The sequence below is a fragment of the Lissotriton vulgaris genome, chromosome 7 (genome assembly GCF_964263255.1).
Source record: "Lissotriton vulgaris chromosome 7, aLisVul1.2, whole genome shotgun sequence".
NCBI classification, from domain to species: Eukaryota; Metazoa; Chordata; class Amphibia; order Caudata; family Salamandridae; genus Lissotriton; species Lissotriton vulgaris.
In genome coordinates this window covers 884,967,290-884,983,030 of record NC_141695.1, presented here as the reverse complement: position 1 = coordinate 884,983,030, position 15,741 = coordinate 884,967,290, and the positions used below count along the sequence as shown (strand labels likewise).

The following is a 15,741-nucleotide window of genomic DNA, read 5'->3' as shown; positions in this document are numbered from 1 at the left end:
AAGGGCTTCAGATAAAGCCAGGGTGGCCCTGGAAGGAAATTGTTTAAATATTCCTAAAATGCTGGGAGACAACTCCCATGTCACAGGTGACATATCTTATGGGTGTTCTGCATATTGACCAGCGACGGCTCGTGGAGGGAGTTACGGTGGGGCAGGAGGGTGGGGAGGGGGAGGGGCAGGGTGGAGGTTCCTAAAAACCGGCATATGGATAATTGCAGGTAAGTAAACAATTTAATTAATAAAACGAATTTCGTAGTGCGCCTTGCATCGCAAAATGCAATGCAGTGCGAGCTACGAAATTCGTTTTATTAATTAAATTGTTTACTTACCTGCAATTGTCCATATGCCGGTTTTTAGCAAACTCCGCCCTGCCCCTCCCCCTCCCCACCCTCCTGCCCCACCGTAACTCCCTCCACGAGCCGTCGCTGATATTGACTACTACTTTTGGGGATGTCTGTTGCGGTGGTCGTGGAACCCCTGGCCCAACAATGGTTCAGTTGCTGAGCTGCCAAAGTATAAATGAACCCTTATACGCCAAGGTTGTGAGAATGGGGTTGGGTCCATAACTTACAATAAAGACCCAGGTGGTGATTTGCATTCCATGAATCAAAATGGCGAGGGGTGCATGCATTGCCTCTTTTCCACCTACCTTGGCATCCTCCAGTGCTTTGGCGCGGTCCTCATCACCCTCGTCCCGGTTACCCTGCAAGTGAAAGGAATGTATAACTGGAGGAAAACATCCCAAACCAGTGAGAATGTAATGATTTCCTGGGACCATTCATTAACATTGAATGCATAAAATTAATAAGCACAAGCTGCTGTACACGCTCACCCCTGCCCAGATTATTTATTAATCTGACAGAGTTGTGAGTGTTTGTGGGTATCTGGCAGTGTAGCAAGTGTGGGGCAGTGCAAGTGATTCTATGAGTAACTCAGCTGTTTAAGTGTTCGGTGACGTTTGCTGACGTGTATGTGCAGGCTGTACAAGAATGTGTTCGACACTTATGTTTGTTCATTGTAATGGATGGAACTTTCTGTCTCACAATTTAATCTAAGTAAGCGCCTGTTGAGTGAGTGTGCTGTGTGTAAATGTTGCATAGTTGTGCACACATAAGATATAGGCCTGTAAAGGCTGTCTTAGACTGTTAAATGAGTGTGTTGGTGCAAGACGTGTAGCTGCATGTGAGAGACCGTTCCATGTGTGTGACTGTCAACCTACCACAGCCAGGGAGATCAGAACCCTTCTGAAATGTCCTGAAGTGTCCGAGGTCAGGGAATCCTCCAATGACTTGTTGAAGGCTGAAGAGGAGAGAGAAGAGATTACAGTGAGGCAGAGCACACCAGTGGCAGGAGGGAAGGAAGAGTGGGACAGAAGGAGAAGAGGAATTGAGTAAGGCAGAGTACAACGAAGATGATAAGATGCACAGGAAGATGACAGAAGGGGGCGAGGGGATATGGAGTGATGAGAGCATGTTAAGGATAAGGAGAAAAATAAGCGACAGAAAGGGGGGAAAGGAAAGAGAAGCTAGAGCAAGGAAAGAACAAAGTGAAGCAATGAAAAATCATTGGAAAATTGAGTAAATGTTTTAAATCTTAAGAAAGTAGGTTCCATTTTCTGATGCGTGTCCTGTAAGAGAAATGGACATATGGGATGGATGGAGGCCAGGAACTACTGCCATCAGAGTGAGAATTATAAACCGGGGTTTATACCCTGTACCATCAGCCATCATACTTTTCAAGCTTCAGCCCTCCCTGCGATGTGGCCTTTTTCAAAGCTTTGCAACAGTATAGCTGTACCGTGGCCAGTCCAATTATCACAATTACCAACATTAATCCAAAATAGAGGGGACTTCGACGATTTTGTTGGAAAGGAGCAATTTAATTTGGTCAGGGCTTCTGTTTCATATATCAGATGCTTAAAGTCTTCCATCTAGTGGTTGCAAACTCTTTTCCAGCGGTGTCTGTGTGATGGAGCGGTGCACAGACGTTGCTGACACAGGTGCAGAGTATATTTTTGGGGTGACAGGGTTATGGCCGAATCACACTTCTCCACAGATGCGCTCTCCAGTATCCGAAGATTCCTCCTCGGACCCTGTCATCAAGTGTATCCCCTGAACCTGGTGTCACTAAAATCAAATACCAAGTAAACTTTCGTTTAGACTGTGCAAAGAAATTCTGTTGCTACAGACTAAAAGTTGGGAGAGTGGGCACCCTCTGTATTCCTAGAGAATCTCGAGAAGATCCGATAATAAGATTCACAAACATCTGTGCAGTCCTACCAGGACACCACTGGGGGAATCGAAGGCACAACTTCCATTTTGAAGAATGCTGGAGCTAGGATGCGTGAGCCTCCAGTGTCATGCACCATGGGGGAAATCCCGCGGTAGGTTAGGAATCATGTGCTAGGCAGGAAGTTCACACGGTTGATGAGGACATTACAAACACAAACAGCAGTTGTAAAGCGCGACACTGTCACCTCTAGGGGTATCTGGGAGCTGTGTCTCTGTCGAAGAGCCAGGTCTTGAGTCTCTTTCAGAAGTCTGCCAGCGAGGGGGCTGTACGGAGCTGGAGGGGAAGGTCGTTCCAGGTCTTGGCAGTGATGTAGGAAAAGGAGCGGCGACTGTTGCGATGGATGTACAGGGGGTGTGTGCAAGGGCGAGTGAAGAGGAGCACAGATTTCTAGCGGGTTGGTGGAAGTTTAGTAAGGCTGGCTGCAGCTTTCTGTATGGTCTGGAATGTTCTGAGGAGCTGGGTGGAGATGCCTGTGTAGAGGGTGATGCCATAGTCGAGGCGGGTGGTGATGCGGGCCTGTGTGACGGTCATCCTGATGTTTGTTGGGATTAATCTGAAGATTCTGCGTCGCATGCGAAGTGTGTGGAAGCAGGAGGAGCAACTGCGTTAACCAGCCGCTTCATGGTCAGTTGACTGTTGGGGATGATGCTGAGGTTATGTGCGTGGTCATGTGGTGTGGGTATGGGTCCGAGTTCTGCATTCCATCAGCTGTTGTCCCATGTGAAGTGTTCTTCCCGAAGATCAGTAGTTCAGTTTTGTCGGAGTTGAATTGGAGGCAGTTGTCTCTCATCCATTTGGCTACGTTGGTCATGGCGTCGCATGGCATCGCATTAGAAGGTAAAACAGACAAAAGAAGCCATTTCTGAGGAGCGCACTCATGAACTGCTGCAGTAGGGTCTGGCCCCCTACCAGGAGCATGATGTCTCTGCAGCAGAAAATCAAGTATTGATCTATGAGAAAGGTAGCCTCTCTCAGCTGTTTTCAGGACTCAATGAGCATACGATTGATTAATAAGGCCAACCGGCCCTAAAAGCACCTAATTGCCCTTCCTAGTGCTTTCCCTGTGTCTGGTGTTACCAAACCAGTCGGGCCGAATAGACTCAGAGATGATGATTTAGCCCTATGATCACGTGGGGCAAAAGGAATTCATTTTAGTTGGGATATCATTCACGAAGTCATGGACTGCACTCCGAGTTGACAATTGGAATCACATACTATGCGATGGGAAACACTTTCATGTGGTGAATGACACGATTGATGGGTAAAATCATAAGAAAGATTGGGGAATAAAATGTTAGACTGAGTAAAATCTCATGCTAATTTATAGAATTATGTGGAAGACAGTGTTAAAGTACATGCTAGACTAGGAAATCTTAAACTGGGTTAGTGAGTTGCAGCCTAGACTGTAAGGAAGGCGAAGGGACCAAGATTTCTACCCATTTTTTTTCTCCATTATATTCTGCACCGAACTGCAAAACACAGCAGTCTTTTAGTAAAGGTGATAACCTGTCTCAGAGTCAAATTGCAAGTGAAGTCCCCACAGACAGCTAGTCTCCTCCCACTTTATTTAGCAAAACTGAGCCACATAGTCCAACTCCTCACTCTGCCACACATTCTCAATCACGTCTTTCAAGACTCAGGTTCCGCTGTCTCACTCATATCTCTACCTTCCTGGTAGGCCTCGTTGATGGCCTGGATCTCCTGGTTGTTCCTTGTGGCCAAGATTTCGATAAGCGTCTTCTCTTCCGTGCCAGCACCCTGGAAACACATGAAGAAAAAGACACAAGGCAGCTTAGGTAACACTGGGAGCAGCAAACATGTTTCTCCTTTGAGGAGTTCTCACCATGCACAGAACTTCAGAGATAGTCTTAATTTCAGGTTTGAGATTGGGTGTGCCTGTGCGTGTGTTTGCAGACATGCAAAAATGTAGTGCTATTACAGACTGCACAATGGGGGATGCAATATCAGTGATGATGTGGTAGAACTTGTAAGAAACAGGGTTCACAAAGCTACACCCAGTGAGGAGTTCTATATTATCCAATTCATAATAGATGGAAAACTGCAAGAAAAAAAAATCTCCCCTGCACACCACCATCTCTGCCTTCCCTCTTGGACTCACCTCATACATGTATATATGGAGGAAAACGTAAAGCGCAATAAACAACCTTCAAAAACCTTAATTAACTTTAGGGGTGATTTATATGTTGGCAGAAAGGATACTCCATCGCAACAGTGTCGGAGTACTGTTCCTGTCAACATAATGGTCTGCCCACCAGCTTTAGAAGCCTGTGGACCTTTGGTGTAACGATGGCGGAGACTACTATGTCTCCACTGTGGTTCGACCGCTGCTTAATTTGAGCAGGTGGTTTCCAGGGCTCAGTACAGGACTTAATTGCCAACACCCCCTCTTATAAGAGTCTGCCACATGATGCTGCTGTTTGTTTTATTTAGAGATGTGCACAAATACAGTTGTTTATTCATTTAATATATATTAATAATGACTAATACCTGCCACCTAAGCCATTCCTATAGCTCTGGTGCCTGGAATGGTCTGAATTGCCTAATTTGTGGAAGTTTGATGGTTTGTAGTTGTGTTGATGCTGTCATTGCCAGCAGAGGCAATAGGTGCTGTAAAGTAGGCTCTCGACTAGGCGTGGGCGGAAAATCCGTTCCGCTCGCGGATTTTGCGGATTTTCGGGAAATCCGCAATCCGCGAGATTTGCGAATTTCCCGCAAAATCCGCAAATCCGCGAGCAGCGGATTTTGCTCGCACTGCTCGCACTGTTCGCGTGAGTTCGCGCCCCGCGAATAAGTGCAAAATTGCAGAAATACGATCTTAGCAAAACTGAAAGTAACTACTTACCAGGTTCAAAAGTTCAGGCTCATCATTAGTAGCCATTTCCTGGAGTGCTTCCTGAGGGGCCCCTCCAGAGTTCAGTTGCCAGTTGAAACTAGTATGTGACCCTGCTCTGAACCTCAGAATAGTTACACATATGCCACAAAGGTCCTGAATTACAGCTAAGGGAGACAAGCAGGAGCCAGGCTGGAAGTTAAAATCCATTAATCAGCCCCTAATTCATTATTGTCAGTTGGGGCAGGGCAGGTGTTGTAACTAATTTTGCAACAATGAAAGCACTTAGCAAGTGCAAAAGATCACTAATCAGGGCGCACTAAGGAAGCAGGTGCCAGCTAAAAAAATATTCTGTGACACATGAATCAGCCCCAAATTAATTCAGGTCACTTGAGGCAGGGAAGGTGTGCTTTGCTTTGCCGAAAATAATGTACACTGGACAACCAGAGGGTGTGGTGATGAAACAGAGGGTGGCATGGGTGGGCCAAAGGGTGGCATGAGTAGTCAGAGAGTGGCAGTGGTGACAGAGAGTGGCAGTGATGAAGAAGAGTGTCCCAAACAGGCTGGACACGTAGAAACAACAAGTTCGCGAAACTTGCGACCCGACAGGTAAGTTCGCAATTTGCGAAAGTGTACAAAACCCTCGCGAACTGGCAGAAACACGGGCGAACACAAAAAAAAAAAAAATCCGCAAATTCGCGGGAATTCGTGGATTTTGCGGATTGCGAATCCGCAAATCCGCAAAATTCGCGAACGCGAGATCCGCAAAATTCGCTCATGCTTACTCTCGACGCACGGTCCAGCCATTTATTATTTTACGAATTAACCACTGGGCTAGACCCCACTAATTGCCCGATGGTGTAAAGGCCATCAGAGGTTGACCTGCATATCCGCCCACCTAATTTAACCCCTTCCCTGCTCATGACGAGCTCAGCTCGTCATGAGGCACAGTGGAGCTGTGCTGATGACGAGCTGAGCTCGTCATAAAAAAAGTAAAATAGCAATTTCCAGCACAGGCTGAAAATTGCCTTAGCAGCCAAGGTGTTAAATAGAAGGACATACTGGCCAGTTTGCACTGCCATGCTGAGGGGCACATTGTTTTTTTTATTTGCAAAAACAAAATCCAGATTCGATTTTTTTTCCCTGAAAATAAAAAAAATTACATTTGCTGTACGGCTCTGTCATGTTTTAAGCATGAGCGGAAAATCCGTTCCGCTCGCGGATTTCGCGGATTTTCGGTAAATTCGCAATCCGCGAGATTCGCGAATTTCCCGCAAAATCCGCGAACGAAAATCCGCGAACGGAACGGATTGGGTCAAAAGTTCAAGCTGACTTTTGTAACACTTTTAGAATGGCGCCGGCAAGCTGCCAGAGCCATTCTAAAATAGTTACAAAAGTCAGCTTCAACAGGAAGCTCTAATAGATAAAGTAAAGCAGGTGTTGCTCAAATTCAGTTACACAATCATTAATCACCCCAAACTTGGGGTGATTAATGATTGTGTAACTTAATTTGACCTTCAACAAGCCCTCCACAACGCGAAAAGCGCCTTCTACGAGGAAAAAATAAAGAATTCCTTCTGCTCAGCCAAGGAGACCTTCTCCATCCTTAAAGAGCTCCTCCATGTTCCGGACCCCCCGCAGAAGCCTATGGACCCCAAAGCAGCAGAAGAAAAATGCGTCAATCTGGCCACCTTTTTTGACGAAAAAAATAAAAAAATCCTTGCCTCCCTCCCTGCTACCAATCCTGACACCTCAGAGAAAGCCAAGGACCCACCTCCCTCACCATGGAACCCCCCCGCGAAACCCGACACGCCCTATTTAGCGTCGTTCGGCCCAGTCACTGAAGAGGAAGTGGCAGCAACATTTGCATCTACTAAGAGTGGCGCCCCCAGTGACCCAGTTCCCATACGGTTCGTCAAAGACATCACCCGGACCATTGTGCCCCAACTCACTACCCTCATCAACACCTCGTTAGCCCAAGGAGAAGTCCCTCTAAGCTGGAAGGAGGCAGTAGTAAAAGGGCTTCTCAAGAAACCATCGCTAGAACCTGCGGACCTATCCAATTATAGACCAATCTCGCTCCTCCCTGGGATAGGTAAGGTCGCCGAGAAACTAGCGAACAAAAAGCTGTCACACTTCCTAGAAGCAAACCATCTCCTCAAAAACTCACAGACAGGCTTCAGACCAGGTCAAGGCACCGACACCGCTCTCCTCGCAGCAGTAGAGAAGACCAGGGAAATTATCGATACAGGAGGATCAGTGGCAGTGGTCCTCCTAGACCTAAGCGCGGCCTTCGACACGGTCAGCCACCAGGTCCTAACTCAACGTCTAGATAACATCAGAGTGAAAGACAGAGCGCTGAAATGGCTCACGTCCTTTCTCTCCCGACGCTCCTTCCAAGTCTGGGAAGGTGAATGCTGCTCCCCCTCCATCCCCCTCCGGTGTGGTGTGCCACAGGGCTCATCACTAAGCCCCACGTTGTTTAACGTGTACATGGCCCCACTGGAGGAGCTTGTCTCACCATTTGGAGTCACGATCGTCAGCTATGCTGACGATACTCAGCTGGTGGTGACGCTCTCCCACCCCAAGCTAGAACCTTCCAACCTCCGTGACTGCCTCTCCAATGTCCATCAATGGATGAGTGATTCAGACCTAAAACTAAATGGATCAAAAACTGAGATCCTGCTCCTAGGACACAAAACCACGAACCTTCCCCCCAACATCTGGCCCGCCTGTATGGGTGAACCCCCTACCCCCAAGACGGAGGTTAAGAGTCTGGGAGTGTGGTTGGAGACAGATCTCACCTTTAGAACACAGGCAAGAAAAACAGCCGGCACTGCTATGGCCTACTCAGATCATGCAGAAAGGTGCTCCCCCTACTCCCATTCCAGTCCCGACTTCTGCTGATCCAAGGCCTAATCTTATCCAGGCTGGACTACAGCAACGCCATTTACCTAGGAGCGCCGGAATCCACTCTACAGACACTGCAAAAAACCCAGAATGCCGCAGCCCGATTACTCACGAATACCCCAGCCAGAACATCAGCCAGACCTGCACTGAGGAAGCTACACTGGCTCCCAATTAGGGAAAGAGTAACTTTCAAGGCCCTTTGTCTGGCCCACAAGGTGCTGCACAATGCAGGCCCCCCAATTCTTAACAACTGGATCATACCCTACAGACCTGCGAGAGCGCTTCGGTCAGAACAGGGAAACTTTATCATGATCCCCAGGGTGAACAAGGCCCGCGTAGGCGGCCGCCGCTTCTCAGTCAATACAGCAAAAAAATGGAACGCGCTCCCCCCGAGTCTCAGAGCGGACCAAACCTCCTACGATTCAGGAAGTCCCTTAAAACCCTACTCTGCCCCTGAGTCGTCAACAACCCCTACTTCCAACCCTTAGGAGCCTGAGGTTTAGAGCTGGGATACTCTTGGGTGACTACGCGCTCTATAAAAACCTAAAATAAATAAAATAAAATAAAACTGGAGCACCTGCTTTACTTTATCTATTAGTGCTTCCTGTTGAAGCTATTTCTAGCTATTTTAGAATGGCGCTGGCAGCTTGCCGGCGCCATTCTAAGTGGGGCTGAGGGCAGAAGGGCACAAAAGTGGGACAGAGGGCAGAAGGGGACCAAAAATGAGGGGGCAGAGGGCAGAAGGGCACAGAAACAAGTGGTGCAGAGGGCAGATGGGCATAAAAAACGAGAGGGTGGCAGTGATTAGGCAGGCAAAAAAAAACCCCCGCGAAATTGCAAAGCGCCTTGCGAACACGCAAAGCCCCTCGCGAACACCCGTGAACACGCAAAAATAAAAACATTCGCGAATTCGCGAATTTTGCGGATTGCCAATTCGCAAATTCACAAATTGCCAATTCGCAAAATTCGCCCATGCTTATCATGTTTGACAGAGCCATATGGCAAAGATTCCATTCAAAGATTATAACCGCCTTGTCAGCTGTTCCTGTCAAGGCATTCAATGTCCGCTGGGCTGACCAGCATTAGTCGGGACCTTCACCAGGGTGAAGGAGTGAAATACACCATTGCTCTGACAGAGGATGGACAGACTGGCAAAGTATAAATTGAGGCCTTAATCAATCAATCAATCAGTGACACTTATAAAGCGCGCTACATACCCGTAGGGTCTCAAGGCGCTGGGGGGGGGGGGGGGGGGGGTGGGGGTGCCGCTACTGCTCGAACAGCCAGGTCTTCAGCTTCTTCCTGAAGGAGAGGTGGTTTTGGGTCAGGCGCAGGTCGGTTGGGAGGGAGTTCCAGGTCTTGGCGGCCAAGTAGGAGAAGGACCTTCCTCCTGTAGTCGCTCTTCGGATGCGGGGGACGGCGGCGAGGGCGTGGTTGGCTGATCGGAGGTGGCGTTTGGGAGCGTAGAAGTTGACTCGGCTGTTGAGGTAGCTCGGGCCTTGGTCGTGTAGGGCTTTGTGTGCGTGGGTGAGGAGGCGGAAGGTGATTCTTTTGTTGACAGGGAGCCAGTGAAGGTCTCTCAGATGTCCGGAGATGTGGCTGGTTCGTGGGATGTCGAGGATGAGTCTGGCTGAGGCGTTCTGGATCCGCTGGAGTCTCTTCTGGAGCTTGGCGGTGGTACCGGCGTAGAGGGCGTTGCCGTAGTCCAGTCGGCTGGTGACGAGGGCCTGGGTGACGGTCTTCCTGGTCTCGGTGGGGATCCACCAGAAGATCTTCCGTAGCATGCGTAGGATGTTGAAGCACGCCGAGGAGACGTTGTTGACTTGCCTGGTCATGGAGAGGGAGGAGTCCAGGATGAAGCCTAGGTTGCGTGCATGGTCTGTCGGTTTGGGTGCGGTGCCCAGGGCGGGAGGCCACCAGGAGTCGTCCCAGGCGGAGGGTGAGGAGCCCAGGATGAGGACCTCCGTCTTGTCCGAGTTCAGTTTCAGGCGGCTGGTCGTCATCCACTCGGCTACCTCTTTCATCCCTTCGTGCAGGTTGGCTCTGGCGGCGGCGGGGTCGTTGGTCAGGGAGAGGATCAGCTGGGTGTCGTCGGCGTAGGAGATTATGCTGAGGTTGTGTTTGCGTACGATGGCCGCGAGGGGGCTCATGTAGACGTTGAAGAGGGTGGGGCTCAGAGATGATCCTTGGGGGACGCCGCAGATGACTTCGGAGGCCTCTGACTTGTACGGTGGTAGGCGGACTCTCTGTGTTCTTCCGTCGAGGAAGGAGATGATCCATTCCAGCGCCTTGTCCTGGATGCCGATGTTGCTGAGGCGCCGTACTAGGGTGCGGTGGCAGACCGTGTCGAATGCCGCGGAGAGGTCTAGGAGGATGAGGGCCGCTGTTTCTCCCTTGTCCATCAGGGCTCGGATGTCATCGGTGGCGGCGATGAGGGCGGTCTCGGTGCTGTGGTTGGCTCGGAATCCGGACTGTGAGGGGTCGAGGGATCCGTTCGTCTCGAGGAAGGCGGCCATCTGCTTGTTGACGGTTTTCTCGATGACTTTGGCTGGAAACGGGAGGAGCGAGATGGGGCGGTAATTCTTGAGGTCGGTGGGGTCCGCTGTTGGTTTCTTGAGTAGAGCGCTGAGTTCGGCGTGTTTCCAGCTCTCAGGGAAGATGGTGGTGTCGAAGGATGTGTTGATGATGTCTCGCAGGTGGGGTGCGATGACAGCGTCGGCCTTGTTGAAGACGTGGTGAGGGCAGGGGTCGGTCGGTGATCCGGAGTGGATGGAGTTCATCGTGCGGATGGTGTCTTCGGTGCTGATCGGGGTCCAGGCGTGGAGGGTGGTGGTGGGGGGTGGTTGTTCGGTCATGGTGTGCGTTGGTTGGTTGTCGAAGCTTCTGTGTATGTCCGTGATCTTGTTGTGGAAGTATGAAGCGAGGGAGTTGCAGAGGTCTTGCGATGGGGTGATGTCGTTGTTTCCTGCGCTGGGGTTGGAGAGCTCTTTCACGATGTTGAAGAGTTCCTTGCAGTTGTGTGCGTTGTTGTCCAACCGGTCCTTGAATGCTGTTTTCTTGGCGGCGCGGATCAGCTGGTGGTGTTTCCGGGTGGCAAGTTTGAAGGTGGTCCTGTTGTCCGGTGTCGGTTCCCTTCTCCAGACTTTCTCGAGGGCTCGGCAGTTCTTCTTGGAGCTCTTGAGTTCGTCGGTGAACCATGGGGCCTTCTTGCTGCCGGGTCTGCTAGGCGGGGTCCTCAGTGGGGCGAGTTCGTCCGCGCAGTTGCTGATCCACTTTGTGAAGTTGTCGGCGGCCTGGCTGGGGTTCGCTGAGCTGGCAGGAGGGTGCTGGCTCAGGGAGGTGGCGAGCTGGTCTGCTGTGATCTTGTTCCAGCTTCTGCGGGTGGCCTGTTGCTGGTGTTGGTGGGTCGTCGTTCTCTTGAAGGTGAAGTGGACGCAGCTGTGGTCCGTCCATTGAAGCTCTGTGGCGTGGCTGAAGTCGATGTCTGTGCTGGAAGAGAAGACTGCGTCGAGTGTGTGTCCGGCGAGGTGGGTGGGGGTGGACACCAGTTGCCTGAGTCCCAGGTTGGCGAGGTTGTCGAGCAGGGTGCTGGTGTTGCGGTCGTTGTTGTTCTCCAGGTGGAAGTTGAGGTCCCCCAGGAGGATGTAGTCAGCGGAGGGGAGGGCATGTGGGCTGACGAAGTCGGCGATGTCCTCGCTGAATTGCGTGCGTGGTCCAGGGGGTCGGTAGATCAGGGTGCCTCTGAGGGTGGTCTTCGGGTTGGTGTGGATCTGGAAATGCAGGTGTTCGGCGCTGGTCAGGGTGTTGTCGACGCTGGTCGTGAGACGGATGGTGCTCCTGTGGATGATGGCGATGCCTCCTCCCATCTGGTTGGCGTTTCGGTCCCTCCGGACGATCTTGTAGCCCTCTGGGATAGCGATGGCGATGTCGGGAGCTGAAGAGGCGTTCATCCAGGTCTCTGTGAGGAAGGCAACGTCAGGGGCTGTGGCGTCTAGGAGGTTCCAGAGTTCGATGGCGTGTCTGTGGACGGAGCGGGTGTTGAGCAGGATGCACTTGAGGTGGGTGCTGCTGGAGTTCGACTTTGCGGGTGCTGGTGCGGGGCTGGACCGGATGCAGGTGAACTTGCAGGCTTGGCAGCTGAAAGGTCCGTGGGTACGTCTTGGAGTGGCTTGATGGCAATGTGGGAGTCGGCCGGTGTTGAGAGCGGTGAGGGTGGCGGCGGAGTACGTCAGGCGGGTCGGTCGGGGTCCTCGTGGGCAGGGGGTCCTGGCACTGGGCGCGGTCCAGGCGCGGACGGGCGCAGACGGGCTTACCTTTGGCGCGCCTTCGGCGCACAATCGGCGCGCCCGCTGCGCGTGACCGCTGCACGTTCGCACGGTCGCCATTTAAGGCGAAGTGCGCGGGTGGGCGGAGCAGCTGGGAGGCGGGAGCGGGGAGGGTACAAAAAAGAAAAAGGGGCGGGGAAAAGCGGCGGTGGCGGGAAGGGAGGGCGGGGGGCGGCGCGGTAGGCGGACAACAAGGAAGGAAAAGCTAAACACGGGGAAAGTGAAAAAAAAATACAAACAGGCACTAATTTTCGGCAAAACCAGGGCAAAACGAGATTGAAACAATACAGGCACAAATTCACGACAAAACAAAGGGAAAAAACAACCGCAGCGGAGGCAGCCGGCAACCGGCAAACGAGTCAGCAGCGAGGCAGAAGGCAGGCAGGGGGCACACGCAGCAGCTGGTGGCCGTGCGGCGCGGGGGTGTCCCACAAGTGGGTCACACTCACCTGCTGTTATACACACTCACTTAACTGTTATACCGTGATGCATCATTCCGTTCAAGAGGATACGCTTGTCACTGGAATTAATTCCAGTTTTCTTTCCATCTGTAAATTGGACTTTTGGCTCTCTAAGAATCAAATTGTCCTCCGATTTTGTAACCAACAGCATTCATTTTGCTAACTGTGAAACAGCATCTCAGTTTCACAGTTCTTCGGCTAAATACAGCCATTCAGGTCTAATTTCCACATGCATATTACACCCACAACAGAATAGGTAAAGAAAATATGAATTCAAATGCTAAAACATCCATTAGTTTTAGGAATGTTGATAAATTGTAATAGCAATGTTTCATGGTCCTGGATACAGTCTGAAGGCAAGCAATGTTGATGGAAGGTTGAGAGATAAAATAGATGTGCAAGCTACCCTTTTCCTAAAATGTAGCAAGCCACAAAGAGAGGGCAGCAGGCTTTACAAATGCATATAAGGGGAGACAACTTGAAAGAACCCAGTGTGGGTACAGCTGCAAGTTATGTTAAAGCAATGAATGGAACTTCAGGGTGATTTATTTACAGGTCTCCAAAATACGTCTATATAGAGAATGTATATGGTTCGGCTATATAATAACAGAAATGCACAGAGCATTTGTCTGAATAGTAGTGGGGATTATTTTTGGCGCCATAAAACTAATATTTACATAGCAGGTTGTGACACTTGTTCCTGAACTTTAAAAGAATGTAAGCAGATGGTACACAGTGTCTATGTTTCAGCCCTGACTGATCTCCTTACCAGATGGTGGGAAGGTAGAAGTAAGTACAAACACTTCAAGATGTGTTTAAAGAAGACTGGCGTTTGTGGTCCTATATTTAGAGGCCAACGCACAGGGAAGTGTCTGCAAAGTCATTCAAGAGGCCACAAAGACATATGGAACTTGGATTACCAGAAAATGCAATTTAATTTGTGTAACTTAAGGACGTCGTAAAGATTGTAGACCACTTCATGTACTAGATATTAAATGCCTTTTTAGATGGATCGGTATGTGCTCATTATGGATTTATTATATAGTGCTTATGGTTCAGATTACCATAAGAGCTTGTTTATTTCAAATGTCTGAACTGAGCTGAGCTTGGAGGATTCCAGTTACCAGATTGGAGCTGCTGTCAGGTACAGAGACCTTTGGAATAGACGCCCGCAGGTCAGAAATCTGAAGTCGAAGTAACATCACAGAATACCCATCATGCACTACAAACCATCATGGTATAGCATAACCACAGGCTCATCGTGCTTCCTGCTCTGAGGATTCTTTGCAGGTCTAAGAATGCATAAAAAGGACCATTTTAAAGATAAATGTGATTGTTTTTGTTGAAAAAGTGTTCTTTTTTAACTCAGGTAGTTATTGGAGTGTATCTCTAAAAAAATCAAATAAGTATGTGTTCACTTTTTGCCTACATTAGTCTCAGCTGTCTGCATTTGTTGTTTTCTGTGACTATTTTAAAATGTTTGACTTTTACAAACTGTGGTAACATAATTTGCACATGAATGCTTTCTATAAAGTGCAATATTAATTACAAAAGCATGTGTATGTAGTTCAAGACTACTCCTTTTCAACTTGTAGTGCTACCCTTGAAGCAGCCATGTTTTGTGTGTGCCCTCTGAGCTCACGTTGGGCTGGCATCACATTTCTACTTTATCATGAGTGGCAATGTCATCATCCCTCTCAGAATATTAAAAATGTTGTCACATTATAGGCAAGAGTAAAAACACCACCATTTTACGTGCTCACGTTTTTAAGTTGTCTTCTTTTCTTAAACACAATGACATGTGACACACATTTGCTTGCATGCCTGTGCAGAATAACATTCTCTGTAACAGCTCTGCTTACATTTCTACTTCGTAGGCATATTATCAAATGCCTTGAACATTCTCTATAAGTTCACTGCGCAAAATGTTCTTGGTTGTTATTGTCCATTCGGCGACTGAGCTATCACAATAGAATCAACAATAGCAGCCTGACTGGGACCTCAGCATGGTAACATGAGTGATGTTTATTATATAAACAACATCACTCCCTTGTTTAGTTAGAAGATGATTTCACTGGCACTGAGAGGTCGTCACATGCCGGAATTCCAGCCCAGCTGATTTCTATTTATCATCCGAGAGGGATAAAGATCACCTCTCCACCAAGACAGGCTTCCTGATGACACTTACCTACAGGTAAAGGCGGAGTTAGATCACCCTACAGGGATTTGGCAGATTCACCCACCACAGGCACACTAGTCTAGGTAGCGCTAGGTAGGAGAATAATATAACAGTATATATATGCTTGCATATATTCTCTGTAAACAGCACAATGTGTGAATTATTCATCTTCTTCACTATTCTTGTATTGCTGATCATACTATTCCGTTCCTTCTATTGGTTATTGTAGCGCATGTGTATTACTCAAGAAGCACAATACTTCAATAAACATTGACACGTCTTGTGTATTTCTTGTGTATCTCTTTGGGTATGCTTTGGGTTACCACGATTTCCTTGGGGAGTCAGGGTTGTCTTGTTCTAAGGTTTCATATTCTACCTGTTATATTTTCTGTTGAGGAGTACAGATGGTGCACTGTGGAGCGAAAAGGACTATGGCCAACATATCCTGAAGGTGTGCATATAATTAGTCTCGCACATTTTTAAAGTTTATGTTGTCCAACACACACACAGTTTTTACTGAGAACATATATGCCATGTTTGCATAACTACTGTTATGCTGCTCATTTGTTATTCGTATCTTTCACTGCTGAGCATCAGCTGCACTACCTGACAAGGATCTAAGTATTATCCTATGCTGTTGTCAGCTGGCTGGAAGTTTATTCTGCCTAGATTCTTTGGTAGTTCTTTCCATCAATGAAATCCATGAACCCAGCCACCTTGTTC

At 49.0% G+C, this 15,741-nt stretch overlaps 1 protein-coding gene across 4 annotated transcripts in view; it reads right to left on the bottom strand.

Moving 5' to 3' along the window:
* ANXA6 (annexin A6) overlaps positions 1–15,741 on the bottom strand; it is a 184,281-nt gene that overhangs the window by 31,497 nt on the left and 137,043 nt on the right. For all 4 annotated transcript variants that reach the window (XM_086931283.1, XM_086931285.1, XM_086931282.1 and 1 more), the window contains exons 18-20: positions 3,960–4,050; positions 1,220–1,299; positions 650–703 (exon numbers count right to left, since the gene is read on the bottom strand). In XM_086931283.1, coding sequence (XP_086787409.1) covers positions 650–703; positions 1,220–1,299; positions 3,960–4,050 — 225 coding nt within the window. The remainder of the gene's footprint in view (positions 1–649; positions 704–1,219; positions 1,300–3,959; positions 4,051–15,741) is intronic.